At 50.4% G+C, this 15,789-nt stretch overlaps 1 protein-coding gene across 1 annotated transcript in view; it reads left to right on the top strand.

Moving 5' to 3' along the window:
- The window catches only part of MROH7 (maestro heat like repeat family member 7), a gene marked incomplete at both ends in the record, with an annotated part of 44,201 nt that extends 28,837 nt beyond the window's left edge, over positions 1–15,364 (top strand). The window contains 10 exon segments of the mRNA XM_081225342.1: positions 1,394–1,508; positions 6,440–6,565; positions 6,569–6,580; positions 7,268–7,447; positions 8,039–8,194; positions 8,472–8,594; positions 12,312–12,414; positions 14,512–14,574; positions 15,121–15,231; positions 15,234–15,364. Coding sequence (XP_081081468.1) covers positions 1,394–1,508; positions 6,440–6,565; positions 6,569–6,580; positions 7,268–7,447; positions 8,039–8,194; positions 8,472–8,594; positions 12,312–12,414; positions 14,512–14,574; positions 15,121–15,231; positions 15,234–15,364 — 1,120 coding nt within the window.
- Positions 15,365–15,789: the final 425 nt, after the last annotated feature.

Genomic DNA, 15,789 nt, shown 5'->3' with positions numbered 1-15,789 from the left:
CTTGGAAATGACCTGCTGACCCAGATCAGGGCTTTTCCCCCCAACCACACAAAGCTTCCCATTGGGTCAGGAGAAGGGTGGGGCGGCACCTTGGTTTCACTAATGTGGCTCCTGCAGGAAGAGTCTGCTTCTTAGCCCTGCACTCTGAGTGTCCAGGATGGTGCTCTCCCCAGGGGTCTCAAGATACAACCGCATTTATTGAGCACTTACTATGCTCTAGGCACCATGCAAACAGCCGTACGCTCATGGACTATTCCATTTAACCCTCACCATGACCGATGAAATAGCACTATTATTTTCCCAGTGTTACCCATGAGGAACCTGAGACCCAGAGAAGTTAAGTGACTTGCCCAAAGTCACACAGCTAGTGGTAGGGCCAGAATTTGAACCCAGGCTGTCTTACTCCAGACTCTACTCTTGGCTGACACACTTTCCTGGACTCATTGATTAATGAAGCATAGTGCAGACTTGAGGGTGCATCAGAATCATCTATGGGACTCGTTAAAACACTGATTGCTGGGCCCCACCTCTAAAGTTTCTGATTCAGTTAGCCTGGGATGGGAGCCTGAGGATGTGCATTTCTAACAAATTCCCAGGTGATGCTGATACTGCTAGTCCAGGGGCCGCACTTTGCGGTATCTGTTGTGGCCTCTCCCGTTGCGGAGCACAGCAGGCTCCGGACGCGCAGGCTCAGCGGCCATGGCTCACAGGCCCAGCTGCCGCTCCTCAGCATGTGGGATCCTCCCAGACTGGGGCACGAACCCGTGTCCCCTGTGTCGGCAGGCGGACTCTCAACCACTGTGCCACCAGGGAAGCTCAGGGGCCGCGCTTTGAAAACCACTGGCTTAGTAGAATGAACGAGGCAGCTGGAGTGGGGAGCCCTGGGTTAGGGCTCCAGCTCTTCCATTTTCCAGCTCTATGACCTTGAGCACTTCACACTCAAAGCCTGTGTTTCCTCATCTATGAAGTAGGTTAACAACAGTAACCTCCCTCAAAGGGTAATGGTGAGGATCAAATGCAATAACTACTTGAAAGTGTCTGGCTGCTGCCTGGTGCCTAGTGAGTGGGTCCTCACACCCTTTCCTTCCTGTCTTTTCCTGCTGGAGTGGTCCTGTGCACTCAGGGGTCTTAAGCCTGTCTTTCTTACTGATTTGCTCTGTGCTCTCAGGCAAGTCACTTTCCCACTCTGGGCCTCAGTTTTCCCATCTGTAAAATGAAGCAGTTAGACCAAATGGTCTCTGAGATCCTGTCCAGGTGGGAAACCCTGGGGATGCAGGAACCCAGGTGACTTGGGCTTACCCAGAGTTTTGAGTTTTGAGGCTAGGCCCCCACCCAGCACATGCCCCTGGAGCTGGAGAGCCTAAGGGCACTGTTCCCCCACCCCCACTCCCAGGGCCATGGTGCACTACTCCTGCCAGGAGCTGTGCCGCATCCTCTATCTGCTCATCCCGCTCTTGGAGCGAGGCGACAAGAAGCACAAGATCACTGCCACTGCCTTCTTCGTGGAGGTAGAGACTGGGCATTGGGCTTGGGGCAGGGGTCCCCCCGGACCTTCCCCTGAGCATAGGCCTCAGTTCCCATTGCTGGTCATTTCTCCTGTGCAATAAGTACTTAACACTTTAGAGTCTTTCCTGAACATGATTTCTCTTGAGTACAAAGGCTTCGTAGCTCTCTCTCCCTCCTCCCTCCCATCTCTCCTCTTCTTTCTACCCCCTCCACCCCATTCCATTCTTCCCAGACTCCCCCTTGCCCCAGGCAACCACCAATGTTTGCTGGGCACCTCTGTGTGCCAGGTACCAGATTGGAGCCACAAATATGAATTTGACTCTGCCTTGCTCTCAAGGAGTTCTTGGTTTGGGAGGGGAGACAGAGTACATCCCAGTTATAACACAGGGTACTATAGAGTGACTTGTGCTATGATGGGGGCAATTCAGGCTGTGGTGGGAGAACAAAAGTCTTGATGTGTTGGGTGGGGGAACATCAGGAAGGCCTTCCTGGAGGAAGTGACAACTAAGCTGAGTGAGTGTATGGGGGTACTGGAGTGGGTACTGGGGAGAGATGAGTCAGGAGAAGGTTAGTAGGGTTGACCCCAGAAGGGAAGACTTGCCAATAACAATAGCCAACGTTTATTGAGCACTTACTACCTTCTAGGCATATTCTAAGAGCTTTACACATATCGATCCATTTAATCCTCACAATAATCCTATGATGCATATACTATTCCATCCCCTAGTTTAGAGGAGGAAACCAAGGCACAGATTTAAGTAACTTTCCCAAGGCCACACAGCTCGTTAAGTGGCTGATCCAAGATTCAAACCAGACACCTGGGCTCTAAAGTACACTCTCATTTTGTGTGTGTGTGCTTGTGGTTGTGTATGTGGTAAAAAATATATATTTCATGAAACTTACCATTTTAACCATTTTTAAGTGTACAGCTCAGTGGCATTAAGTGCATTCACACTTTTGTGCAACCATCACCACCATCCATCTTCAGAAGTTTTTCATTTTCCTTCCCAAACTGAAACTCTGTACCCATTAAACACTAACTCTCCCTCCCTCGTTTCCTCAGCCCCTGTAAACACCATTCGACTTTCTGTCTCTATGAATTTGCCTATTCTAGGTTTCATATAAGTGGATTCATCAATATTTGTCCTTTCATGTCTTGCTTATTTCACTTAATATAATGTCTTCAAGGCTCATCCATGTTGTAACGCAGGTCAGAATTTCATTCTTTTTTAAGTCTGAATAATATTCCATTGTATGTACATACCACATGTTGTTTCTCCATTCACTGGTCAATGGACATTTGGAAAACCCACTCTCTTAACCGCCATCCCATCTTCCTCTTGTGACCTGCTGGCTGCCACACAGTGGGTCTGGGCTATCACCAGGGTCTGTACAGTGGGGTTCAGAGGCTCACTGTCTGCTCAGAGAGTGGAAGGTTAAGGAAGGCTTCCTGGAAGAGGTGCCATTTGAGCTGGGCCTTGAGTAAAGATTGCCAGGTGGACAGAGGGCAGCATGGCAATCCCAGCACTTCTTGCACCTTTCTACCTCTCCAGTGGAATGTGAGTTTTGGGAGTAGGAACTACATTGTGTTTATGTTGCATCCCTAAACCCAGCCCCAAGAGGGCCCCCAAGAAGTGGGGATAGGATGGATGAGTGAGCACCCAAGTGAACACTTTGCCTGGCTCTGCAGGCACCAGCAGAATATGTCATCTCCAAGAGGACAAGCGTGTGTCTTGGAGCCAGGAGTCGGGGTTACAGCCTCAGCTCTGATGGGGTCTACTTCTAATTTCCCCCATGACCCTGGTGAGGAAAAGGAAAGTGCCATTTCTTGAGGGGCTGCCACATGCCAAACACCACGCTGACCTCTTTTATCTGCTACCCCACTCATCAGCACAGCAGCCCTGAAAACCAGGAATTGTGAAGCTCATGTGTCGGCGAGGTAGGAGGCAGTTTTCAAGGTCACAGAGCTCAAGTTGTCCAGAGAGATTTAGACCAGGTCTGCCCGCCTGGCTCCTCTATCCTGGTCAGCCTCGTGGGAGAGGCGGTCCTCTCTCTGTCTGTTAGTGGCTGCCACAGGGGCTCTTGGGGGAGGGGGTGGAGGTTGGACCTCCTGTGCCCACAAGGTCAGGGACAGTAGGCTTAACTTTTCCCAGCATTCCCAACATCCTTCCATTCCTGGAGCCCTGAGCATTGGCCCTCCCTCCCTGGGGCAGGGGTCCTCACCCAGCTTCCGTCCTTCTCCTGCTCCCCAGAAGAGGTGGCCCACTCCTGGCCAGAGCCAGGCCCACCATGTTCACAGTGGTGCTTTGATGTCGCTCAGATGTCCCTCCCCGGCTCCCCCAGCCCCCCATGCTGTGACTGTGTGTGTGCTTACTTCTTCCAATGGCGGGTGAAGTCCTCAAGGGAGCTGTGACCTTCGGCAAGTTGCTGAACCTGTCTGTGCCTTGCTTTCTTATAATACAGGGATAATGAATTGCCCATCTCATAGGTTTTATTTTTTTAAGCAAAAATTTTAAATCTTTTATTGTTTCACTCTTATTCTGAAATAATTTTAGATGTAACAGAGGAGCTGTAAAAATAATAAGAAAGTTCCTGTATATCCCACACCCAGCTACCCCCAATGATAACAACTTACATAAAAATAGTACAATAATTGAAACTAAGACATGGGTACAATACTATAAACTGCAGACTGCTCAGATTCCATGGTTTTCCACTGATGTCCTTTCTCTGTTCCAGGATCCATTCCGGATCCCACCTTGCACATTACTTGACTTAATGGGACCTCTGTTCCAGGATCCATTCCGGATCCCACCTTGCACATTACTTGACTTAATGGGACCTCCTTCATCTCCTCTAATCTCGTCTGTCATGGCCTTGGCACACTGAAAGACTAACTCTAGGTATTTTGTAGAACATCCTTCCATTTGGCTTTGTCTCATGTGTTCCCAAGATTAGACTGAGGTTATGCATTTAGGAGAAGAACCTGTATAGGTGATGTGACCTCTCAGGGCATCATGTCAGGGGCCCCATGACCTCTGTTTTAACTTCTCATTATTGATGATGTTAACTTTCATCAGTTGGTGAAGGTGGTTCGGACTGTGAGGGTAACACATATCCTTTTGTAGTTAAGAAATATATGTGGAGAGATAATTTGAAACTAGGCAACTTAAACTTTTACCCCCTAATTTTAGCATTCATCAATGGATCCTGCCTGGAGCCATTATTCCTGTGGTTTTCAAATGGTGATTTTTCTATTTCCTTCATTCAGCCTACAATTATTAGTTGGAATTCTTCTGTAAGAGTTGTTCCTTCTACTTTCACATATTTATTTGGTCATTTTTTATAGCAGACTCGTGGATATTTACTTGATTCTTTGAGTTATAATCCAATACTATCTTTATTTTTTTAACATCTTTATTGGAGTATAATTGCTTTACAATGGTGTGTTAGTTTCTGCTGCATAACCAAGTGAATCAGCTATACATACATGTATATCCCCATATCCCCTCCCTTTTGCACCTCCCTCCCACCCTCCCTATCCCACCCCTCTAGGTGGTCGCAAAGCACCGAGCTGATCTCCCTGTGCCATGCGGCTGCTTCCCACTAGCTAGCTATTTTACATTTGGTAGTGTATATATGTCCATGCCACTCTCTCACTTCGTCCCAGCTTCTCCATAGTGGCTGTATCAATTTACATTCCCACCAACAGTACAAGAGGGTTCCCTTTTCTCCACACCCTCTCCAGCATTTATTGTTTGTAGATTTTGTGATGATGGCCATTCTGACCTCTCCTAGGGTTTTGATGAGGATTAGGTGAGTTCACATAAAGCACTTAGAACAGTGCCAGCACACTGGTGCAGAACAGCAGTGTTTTATGATGGGTGGAGGGCAGGTGGTAGGTGGGCCCCACTTTTCCTGCCTCCCCCACTCCCCACCCCATCAACTGTCTTGCCCACTCTCTCCAGCTCTCTCTTCTCATCACAGACACAGGGTCTCAATAGTCACAGTGGATGGAGGACAAGGGAACAGATGGGAGAAGTGCTTATGAGGATGACTAGGCAGGAACTGAAGACCGGTTGGGTGCTGGAGGTGGGGGGCAAGGGAGAGGAAGGAGATGAGAGTGATGCCTGGTTTGGGGCTGGGACAATGGGGGGCACTGGAGGAGGGCAGTTCTTTTGTGGTGAGTAGGCTCCAGGGTGCGTGGGCTCTGTAGTTTGTGGCACACGGGCTCTCTAGTTGAGGTGTACAAGCTCAGTAGTTGTGGCGCACGGGCTTAGTTGCCCCATGGCATGTGGGATCGTAGTTCCCTGACCAGGGATTGAACCCACGTCCCCTGCATTGTAAGGCGGATTCTTTACCGCTGGACCACCAGGGAAGTCCTGGAGGGCAACTCTAAGGAGGAAAGGAACCATTTCTTGTTGGATGTGAACTCAGGCAACAAGTGTTCTGTGAGCACACACTTCACCCCAGAGCTTGTATCAGGTAACAGGCGCCCAAGGAGAAAGGCTCAGTTTGTGTCCTCAAGGAAGCCGCCAGTGGGATAGGATACGGGAGGCAGATGCATAAGTACATGGGGGAACTAAGGTTTCCATGTTCAGGGCTACCAGGGCCCCAGAGAAGGGAGCAGTCAGCCTTGGTGAGGCCTGGGGACACTGTCAAACATGCCTTCAGGGGGGCTGAGTTTTGGATGGAGCTGTGCACAGTGAGCTGGGGCTAGAGTGGAGGTGAGAGCCCCGGCAGAAGGGCATCCTGCCTACACAGAGGGGACAAAACAGCCTGGGTCATTCTGTGAATGATGGGCAGCTTGGTTAGAAGCTGGCCGGTAGTAAGAATGTGGGCTAGAGGGTAGGCAGGTGTGAATGAGGCCCCAGAGGCAAACAGGGCCTGAGGTACCCCTTGGGCCAGGGAGTAATTACCCTTACTTCCTCAGCTCCTCCAGATGGAGGAGGGGCGACGCATCCCTGAGGAATACTCTCTGGGGCAGATGGCAGAAGGCCTGAACCACCGGGACCCCATCATGAAGGTGCTGTCCATCCGAGGCCTGGTCATCCTGGCCTGAAGGACTGAGAAGGTAAGTGGAGGGTAGGGGAGAGCCCACCCAGCCAGGCCCCTGACAGGAGGAAGGATGGAGCTTGGCCATCCTTGACTCTCCAATGCTGGTGGCTGGAATCAGAGCTCATTTCTGTCTCTGCCTCAGTTATCCCATCTGTAAAATGGGTATCACTTAATAATTCCCTCTATATTTTTTTCTTTAGAAAATAGTTTCTAAATTCAGATTTTTCACAATGACCCTAAAGGCAGTGTGTATAGGAGGGGCTGGGGATGGCAGGAATTGTTCCTATTTTACAGATTAGGAAACTGAGTCCCAGATTGTTGATATATCATTAACATTTTTAAAAGTGCTGTGTTTTTCTCTACCAGGCACTGTTGTTGCAGCTTAGGATTTAGAGGGACAAAGGGATGGGATATAGACTCAGAAAGCTAACTAACAACTCATGGTATCATCTATATAGTGCCAAGAAGTGGGGAGACAACAAAGGGCCTCAGGTATCCAGGCTAGGAAGGAGTCAGTGAGGCCAAAGAGGGCTTTGGGGACAGCAGGAGCTTGAGTGAGGGCATGCCAGGCAGGTGGGACAACATAAGCAAAGGGCTGGAGGTGGGACTTGCTTGACCAAGTTCATCTCAGTGAATCAGAGGATGGGTCTTCCACCTGTTAGCACAGATAGGAGTCCCCATCCCAAGTGCTCCTTCTCCACAGACCACCAAGGTGCAGGCCCTCCTGCCCTCCATGGTGAAGGGTCTGAAGAGTGTGGATGGGCTGCTGGTGGTGGAGGCGGTCCACAGCATCAAGATCATTTTCAAGGGGCAGGACCGGCAGCTGATGGACAGCTCGGTCTATGTGGAGATGCTGCAGATCCTGCTTCCACACTTCACTGATGTAAGGAATTCCATGGGGGTGGGAGGATGGGGTGTGGTGGCACCCGGAGGGCAGTTCTTTACTGCTCTGGGAGTTGCAGTAGCTCCCACAGCCTGTTGGGACCTGGGCGAGGCCGAGTCAGCCCAGGGGAAGGGGCACTAGTCCCGACTGGTCCTTGTCTCTTTGTAACTGGTTTGCACAGAGAATGTTCCTTTTCTAATTAGTTCTCACAGAGGGAGGTCTTTTTGCGTCATCAAGTTTCCCCAGAGACTTGCCTCACTGTGATTGGTCCACCTAGAGGGGTCACTGTTTTTTGATTGGTCGCAGAAGAGGGGGGCATTTTCCCACTTGGCAGGAAGGCACATTTTAGGCTAGTGGGGACCTTGGCTGGGAAGAGTGGGCAGAGCTCCAGACCTAGGCTTTGCTGAGGGAGACGCCAGCCCCAGATCGGCCCACCAGGTGGCCTTCACTGTGTTCCGTCTCTGTGTGACTTGCGCCTGGAGGAGCCCTCAGAATGAGTGGAAGGAAAGCCGTGTTCCTCCATGTGGGGCACAGAGGCCCAGGCAGCCTCCTGGAAGACGGAGCATGCCTGAGCCTCTGGATCTGCCCCAGTCACGAGAGGACGTGCGCTCCTCCTACATCAACCTGTACGGCAAGGTGGTCCAGAAGCTGCGGTCGCCCCGCACCCCGGCCATGGAGGAGCAGCTGATCAGCACCTTGGTGCCCCTGCTGCTGACCGTGCAAGAGGGCAATGCCAAGGTGAGCCAGGTGAGTGTGCACGGCCCTGAGGTTGCACCCCTCTTTACAGAACCCAACCTAGAATCACAGATGATCCATCACTGGACAGTTTATTTATGTCTGGCCGAGTCTGTTTACCAAAGGTACCCATGTCAGTATTTCTCTTCAAAACAGCCAACTTCACTTGTATGTTTCAAATAGGAATTGCTTTTCCAAAATCCAGTTTCATACAGTTTGGTTTTTTGGAACACGTTCTGGCTATTCTGGAATTCCACTGCTCTGGTGTTCTCTTCCTGTTGGCCCCCAGAAATGTGTGAAGACCCTGTTCCACTGTTCTTGCTTCATGGTTTGGGAATTGCCAGAAAGAGCTTACAGTCGGAAGCCCTGGGACAACCAGCAGGAGATGGTGGCCAAAATTTGCAAGTACCTTGTGAGTGCTTCCAAGACTACAGTGGGTCCTTATGAGTATGTTGGAGGTGGCAGTTTCTTTCCTTGCCTCTTTTTTCTTTTTACATGAGCATCCTTACTGACAATTCCATTACCACCTACAAGTCGTTGGCTCCTGGAAGTTCATCTTTGTCTCTCACTCCTCTCTCCACTTCTGGTGTTCCCTCTCCATGGCTTACCGACATCTCCCCCAATGAACCACACACACCTTAAGCTCAGCATCTCTTCTGAACTTATGCCCATCCCACGTCAGTTCTGCTCTGTCCCTCTAGATCCCCAAAAGCTGAAACCTAAAACTAATTGAGGCTTATTCCTCTCCCTCACCTTCACCTTTGATCAATCTTAAATATCCTTAATACCTCTGAATCTGTCTTTCCCTCCCCCTCCCCACTATCATTACCCTTAGTTCAGGTCATGGATGTCTCTCAGCAGGGCCATTGGTCCAGCCATCCAGTGGGTCCCCAAGCCTTGAATCTCATTCCCTCCAGTCCACTCCCCATTCAGGCCACCAAAATGGTCTGCTTAAAACACAGTCTGTCTATATTATATCCCTGCTTGAAGGGCTCCATTGGCTTCCTTTTCTACAACAGTAATTCCCAGTGTGTATTCTTTGCAACACCAGTCCTACGAGATATGCCCCACAGGGGAGAAAAGAAGTTCCAAGACAAATAAGTTTGGGAAATACTGCATCGTCATTTCCTCTTGGAGATTTGCAGTGCCATCGGTACATTAAAGCTCTGAGATGTTCTGTGCTGAGGAAATGTTTCATGGTTAATTCATGGTTTCCCAAAGTTATTTAACCACAGAACTCCCTTTCGACATAACACCTGAGAACATCCTGCAGTAGGAGAGAGCCACATATACGTGAAATGCTGCACTGCAGGATGCAGCCTGGTTCCTCCACATACAATTTGGGAAGCTCTGCCATCTAGTCCCATCTACCTTCCCTGTTGTTATGGGCCGTGTCCCCCAGGATGCAGACTCTGAGGCAGAGACTGGCATGCAGGAGGTTTATTAGGGTGCACCTTTGGGATCAGTCCCTGTGGAAGGAAAGGGCAGCGAGCAGGAATGGCTGAGGGAGGAGTCAAGCTGCAGTGTAGTTTCAGGAGAAGTCATAGCCAACACTATGCTGAGATTCCTCACATTGGAACTAGGGGTCAGGTTTCCACATAGACCGAGCCATCTGTCAGTTTCTGGTTCTGTCCCTTGAAGAAGGTCTTGAGGTTGTGGATTGCCTTGTCATTGGATGCCAGCCAGCCTGGGAAGGGACGTGACTTTGGGCCAGCAGTTCTCTTCCACCAAAGCAATCTGTACCTGGGGGAATAAATCCTTTACACCCTAAGGGAGATCTGGCTGGGGCCTACAGCATCCCCATTCTCCCACCAACCTAACAAAAATATACAGAGTAACAGATTGTTACTTTGCAACAATAACTGTTATCAACAATGCTCAAAACCTCTGCAATCCGGTGCCTAATATTTTACCTCATTTTACAGAGGGAAAAAGGCCTGGAGGAAGTGTTTGACCAGGGTCGCTAATTCAAATATTTACCATGATCTGTGACTGCGCAGATTATGATTATAAGTGACGTGGAGGTGGTAGGGCTGTGACAACCTGGAGTGCCCAGGCTCTGGTTTTTTTTTTTTTTTTTTAAGCATTCGTTTTATTTTTTTTTTCCTTTTTTAAAAAAATATTTATTTATTTAGACTGTGCCAGGTCTTAGTTGCGGCATGCGAAATCGTCATTGTGGTATGCAGGATCTTTTAGTTGTGGCATGGAGGCTCATAGTTGTGGTATGCAGGCTTCTTAGTTGCGGCATGCAAACTCTTAGTTGCGGCATGCATGCGGAATCTAGTTCCCCAACCAGGGATCGAAACCAGGCCCCCTGCATTGGGAGTGCAGAGTCTTACCCACTGGACCACCGGGGAAGTCCCCCCAGGCTCTGTTGAAAGCACGAGTGGAGAGCTCCAGCTCACCATGCAGCCCACTCTCACCAGGGCCTCCAGTTTCACAAGAAAATCTAGATTTTTTAAAGACATTAATTAACAATCAATTTAGCTTATTTAAAACACTGTGCTGGCCGCTGCCCTGCCAGCCACTTGTGGCCTGTGGGCTGCCAGCTTGTGACCTCTGCATTAAACCCTTCCAGATTCTCAGTCTCTTCTTTGCTCTCCAGGCATCAACAGCTCTGCTCATATGAAGGTCAACCTCTAGCCTTAGCTTTAAGAAGGGGTCCGTAACCTAGTCATTCATTCACCCAACACTTTCTGGGCACCTGTGCCATGCCAAGCTCTGTCCAGGGTACTGAGGACTCTGAGCTGAGTGAGCTGGCCCCTTCTTTGGGGGGAACACCAGATTCAGTGGGGGAGATAGGTATAAATAATTATAGGCCAATGTCATAGGTGCCATGACAAAGGCTGTGCAACATGCTATGGAAACGTCAAGAGTGGTGGGATCGGCTTTGCCTGAGGCTTGTGGAAAGCTTTGGGGAGGAGCTGGTTTCTGAGCTGAGTGCCAAAGAATGAGAGGGAACTCATCAGGAAGGAAAGAGGGAAAGGCACTCCAGTCAGGAGCAATGGCTTGTACCAGGTACAGATCTGGGGAGAGCTGGGCCACGACTGGGGACCGGAGCATGGTGTGCATGGAGGTGGTGATGGAAGTTGAGCCTGATTTGCCCACCAGGCCCAGGAGTTTATTCCCGGACATGCACATTGTCAACAGGAGTGATCAGATCAGACTTCTCTTCATCTCCCTAAACAGTCTCTTAGCAGATTGCCTGCCCTCTAGTTTCTACTTGATCACACCCAACCTGAACACCACTGTCAGACTATTTTGCCGAAAACATTGCTTTGTCATTGCCCTATTAAGAATGAGTGCTGGCTTTGTATTTTCTAATGCATAAGGAAGCCCTATTCCTATCTGGATTTTAAGGACTTTTAAGACCCTCCTAAGTCTCTAGTTTATTCCCCACTGCTCTGTAACTTGAATCTTTTACCTTGGTCAAACCTGTCTCCTTAGTCATGTCCCTCGCATGCCATGTCCATTCTCAGCTCTGGCTGAACTTGCATTTATTTTATTTTTTAAAATATATTTATCTATTTATTTTTAATTTATTTTTGGCCGTGTTGGGTCTTCATTGCTGCGTACGGGCTTTCTCTAGTTGTGGCGAGCGGGGGCTACTCTTCATTGTGGTGCGCGGGCTTCTCTTCTTCTTGTGGTGGCTTCTCTTGCTGCAGAGCATGGGCTCTAGGCGCACGGGCTTTAGTAGTTGTGGCTCGAGGGCCCTAGAGCACAGGCTCAGTAGTTGTAGTGCATGGGCTTAGTTGCTCTGCGGCATGTGGGATCTTCCCAGACCAGGGCTTGAACCCATGTCCCCTGCATCGGCAGGTGGATTCTTAACCACTGTGCCACCAGGGAAGTCCCTGGACTTGCATTTTAGAACTTACCTTCCGGCTGTAGCAGGTGGGTGGATTGGAAGAAGAGACAACCAAGGCAGGAGGACCGTTGAAATCACTGTTGCAATCAGCTAAGAGAACTTGAGGCCTGGCCTCTGGGAGAGTCTAGAATGGGTAGCAGAGATGTTTAGGAGGCAAGGAGCCAGGACCTGACTGCCTGACATGGTCCCCGTTCCTAACTTTGGGAGGGCTGGATGGGTAGTCCCTCTGAGGGCCCAGCACTCTCAGGTTTCTCTTTGTCCCAGGTGGACACCCATCGAGACAGTGCCTTCACGTTCCTCAGCCAGAGCCTGGAGTACACCAAGAGTCCCAGGGCCTCCCTCTGGAAGTCCTCGGTCATGTTCATAGGTAACCTGCCCCAGCAGAACTAGTCCTACTGCTTCCTCCCCTGGGAAGGAAGCTGCGGCCCTTCTGGCACTGGGTGGATGCCTCCCCTTGGGTGCGAGGCTTGGCCAGCAGACGGCCTTGGTATAAATTAGAAAGGTCTCCCCTCCTCTGAGATCACTGCTTGGGAAGTGAGCCAAGGTCACAACCTTGGCATCTGTACGCAGAAGTGCTGCTTCCCCCCTGAGTACGGTGGGGTCCAGGCCCAGCAGGAGCTTGCCGTTGACCTTGGCAGGAGGCGCCAAGCTGCACAGTGGAAAAGTGAACTAGGATCTCAGCTCCATGATCCCCTTTCTGTGTGACCCCAACTGAGTCATTTACTCCCACTGAGCCTCCTCTGTAAGATCTGCAGGATCATCGGTAAGATGGGGATCAACTCCTACTTCACGGACCGGATGAGAATATTTTTTGCGTGTGTGAACACTGCAGATAAAGGTGCTCCCTCAGTGTTAGTCACCTGCATCCTTCTTTCCACAGTCCCGACCTCTGCCTTTCTGGGGGAGAAACCATAGATTCCCCTCGCTCAGGGTCCCCTCATAGGACCCTTCTGATGGCACGCTTTCTCCTCTCAGCTACCCCCCTCCCCTCCGCTCCCTGAAATATCCACACACCCTTCAAGGATCAGGAGACCCTACTGCAGAGAGGCTTGGAGAGGATGACGTTCCCAGCCCTCCACCTTGTAAAGCGATGTTTCTTTTAGTACCTTCGCCCAATTCACTTGCAGTTTTTCATCCATCCTGTCATTCATGCATGCATTCATTGGCTTATGCCGCAAACATTGATTGATCCTCTTCTCTGTGTCAGGCACTGCGCTTAGCCTAGAGAAACATAGAACTTTTCAGGAGGTGATGCTGATGTTTGGGGGTGGGGAGGTGTAGGGGTGGCTCTTAATGTGATCAGTTCTGGGACATATGAGTGATGCCCAGGAGAGGGAGCGGGGCGGGGGTGGGGTGGGCGGGCAGTCCCTCAGGCTGTGGGGACCGGCTCAGGGACACCTTCTCACACAGAGTGACATTATTTCTTAAATTTTGGCTTCTCTAAATCTTGCTCCAAATTAATCACTTCTAAAAATGTTGGTGTTTAACACCCTGGGAGTCTTCTCTGCGTCAAGGCCTGTGCTGGGAAAAGAAAGCTGGGTAGCACCTGCATCTACCTGCAGACAGCTCCTACTGTGGTGTTTTGATTCTTAACCTCTTGTGGGTTATGGATCTTTTGTGAGACCCTGAAGAAAGTTATGAGTACTTTCCCTAGAAAAATGCATATAAGCATACACTCAGAGACTATCCTTCCTACTCCCCCATCCCCAGTGCATCTAAGCTGAAGAAACCCCTGGTCTGGTGGGAGATGTTCACGAATCACAAGTAAAATACAACACAGTATATATAAGTAGAGAGAAACTCAGAGAGTCTGGGAACCCAGAGAGGCATTTAACTAGCTTGGGGGCAGGGTCAGGAAAAATTTCCTGGAGGAGCGACTGTGTTAAACTGAATATTCAAGGACAAATAGGAATTAGCCAGGCACAGAAGTGTGGGAAGGGCCTTTTGAGAGGTACGGCTCATTCAAGGATCAGCAGGTACTTTAAGAGCTGGGCATGCAGGCTGGGAGCAGGGTAGGGCTGAGCAGTGTGGCCGAGGAGCTGAGTCTCAGCCCCTCCCGGGGCCCCACCAACCACCTGCCCGGAAGGTATGCGAGGCACTTGGTACCCTTCCTGTTACTGTGGCTCAAACTCCCTGGAGGAAGGTGTGCCGAGGAAGCACCTCCCTGAGTCTAAAGACACTAAGGACCAGCCTGGGGAAGAGACCACCTAGGGCCACATCTCAGAGTCAGCTGCAGCCCAGCTCCTGCCCCTGTCCTGGTGCCACCCCTGCCTGCTGGACCTGCCACGTCTCCTAGGAATCTGTGTCGTAGGGAATCTGTCCCAGGTCAAGACAAAGTTCTCTTTTTGTGTCCTCACTTGTGGGGCTAGAAGAGGGTAGGGAGAGCGTTTCTGAGGCGGTCTGGTCCAAAGGTGGGGGTCAGAGTTGGGAGGTGGAGGCACTCACCTCTCGGATTATGCTCAAGTGTCCCTGGTCCCCTGCATGGAGAGCATCATGACGGAAGATCATCTGAATGAAGTTAAAGCCGGTAAGTCTTGCCCTGTGTTGGTGAGATTTCAGGGGCCAGTGAGGGAACGAGTAGGCTCACAGTGGGTAATGGGAAAGGGAAGGGTTATGTCCCAAGGCCAGGGGTTTCAGCTCAGTCCAATTGTGCTGGTATTAACCCAGGCAAGTACATGTTAAGTACTGTGGAGTCACCAAGACACAGACACACAACCCCGCCCTAGGGGAGCCTATGATCCAGGAAACGAGGCTCAGAAAATAAGACCAAAAACCATTTAGTGTAGAGCAAGTAGTTCAGACTCTTAAGGGAGCATGTAAATTTTGTAACTGGGGAAGCTGATGGGAGCATGAAGATAGGCTGGGTTAGTCAAAGAAGGCTTCCTGGACACAGGTTTTGATTCAGGCTTCAAAAAGGCAATGAAACAATTTGAAGAGCTGGGAGATGAGGGGATGCTGAGCAGAGTGCTAAAGCAGAGTGCTAAAGCCAAGGCATGAAGGGAGAAGGATGAGGTGTGAGACTCATGGGTGGACCTGGTCTTAACAAGCGACTTCTCTCCTCCCCATAACTCAGCTCTGGAAAACTTGAGACATGACCCAGAAGCAACAGTGTGCATCTACGTGGCCCAGGCCCAGGACAGCATCCTGGCCAGCTGCTGGCGGAACTCTTGGCCACTGCCACATGGGGCTCTTGGGTGTGTGACCCGGCTACCACGCACCGCTGGAGCCCTAGCTGTGAGAACCTGCCCTCTTCCCACCAGCAGCGCTCCTGTATCATGCAGGCGCTGGGTTCCTTGAAGATGTCCTTGAAGCAGTGATGTCCCTGAGCCCCCAGCCCTCCTCGGAGGTGGCCATGGTCCCAGCTGTGCTCACTATAAATGCACATGTTTTGCCTCTCCTCACGGAGTGTTTCCTATGAGATGAGCATGGCCTTCATCCTTGAGTCAGTCAACATTTACAGATGCACATAGGCTGTTTTGTCCACATCTTATAAGTGGGGAGGCTGAGGCTCAGAGAGGTGGTATGGCTTGCTCAAGGCCACACAGTAAGTCTGCTAGATGTCTCAGGTTCCCCTCCCTCACAGGGAGGAATAAGAACAAAAGGAGATGATGATTTGGGTAGCCTTTGGAGGAGGAAAGAGAAACCCCTCCACCCCATGATATCATGCATATCCCAGAATCCTGATCTCTGAGTCCCACCCTCCAGTCTTTGCCCAGCAATTGGTCACCACTCATTCGGGCAG

This window comes from Mesoplodon bidens (genome assembly GCF_964165515.1).
Source record: "Mesoplodon bidens genome assembly, chromosome: 2".
NCBI lineage: Eukaryota > Metazoa > Chordata > Mammalia > Artiodactyla > Ziphiidae > Mesoplodon > Mesoplodon bidens.
Note: the sequence above shows the minus strand (reverse complement) of the source record. Positions and strands in the feature narration are given on the sequence as shown.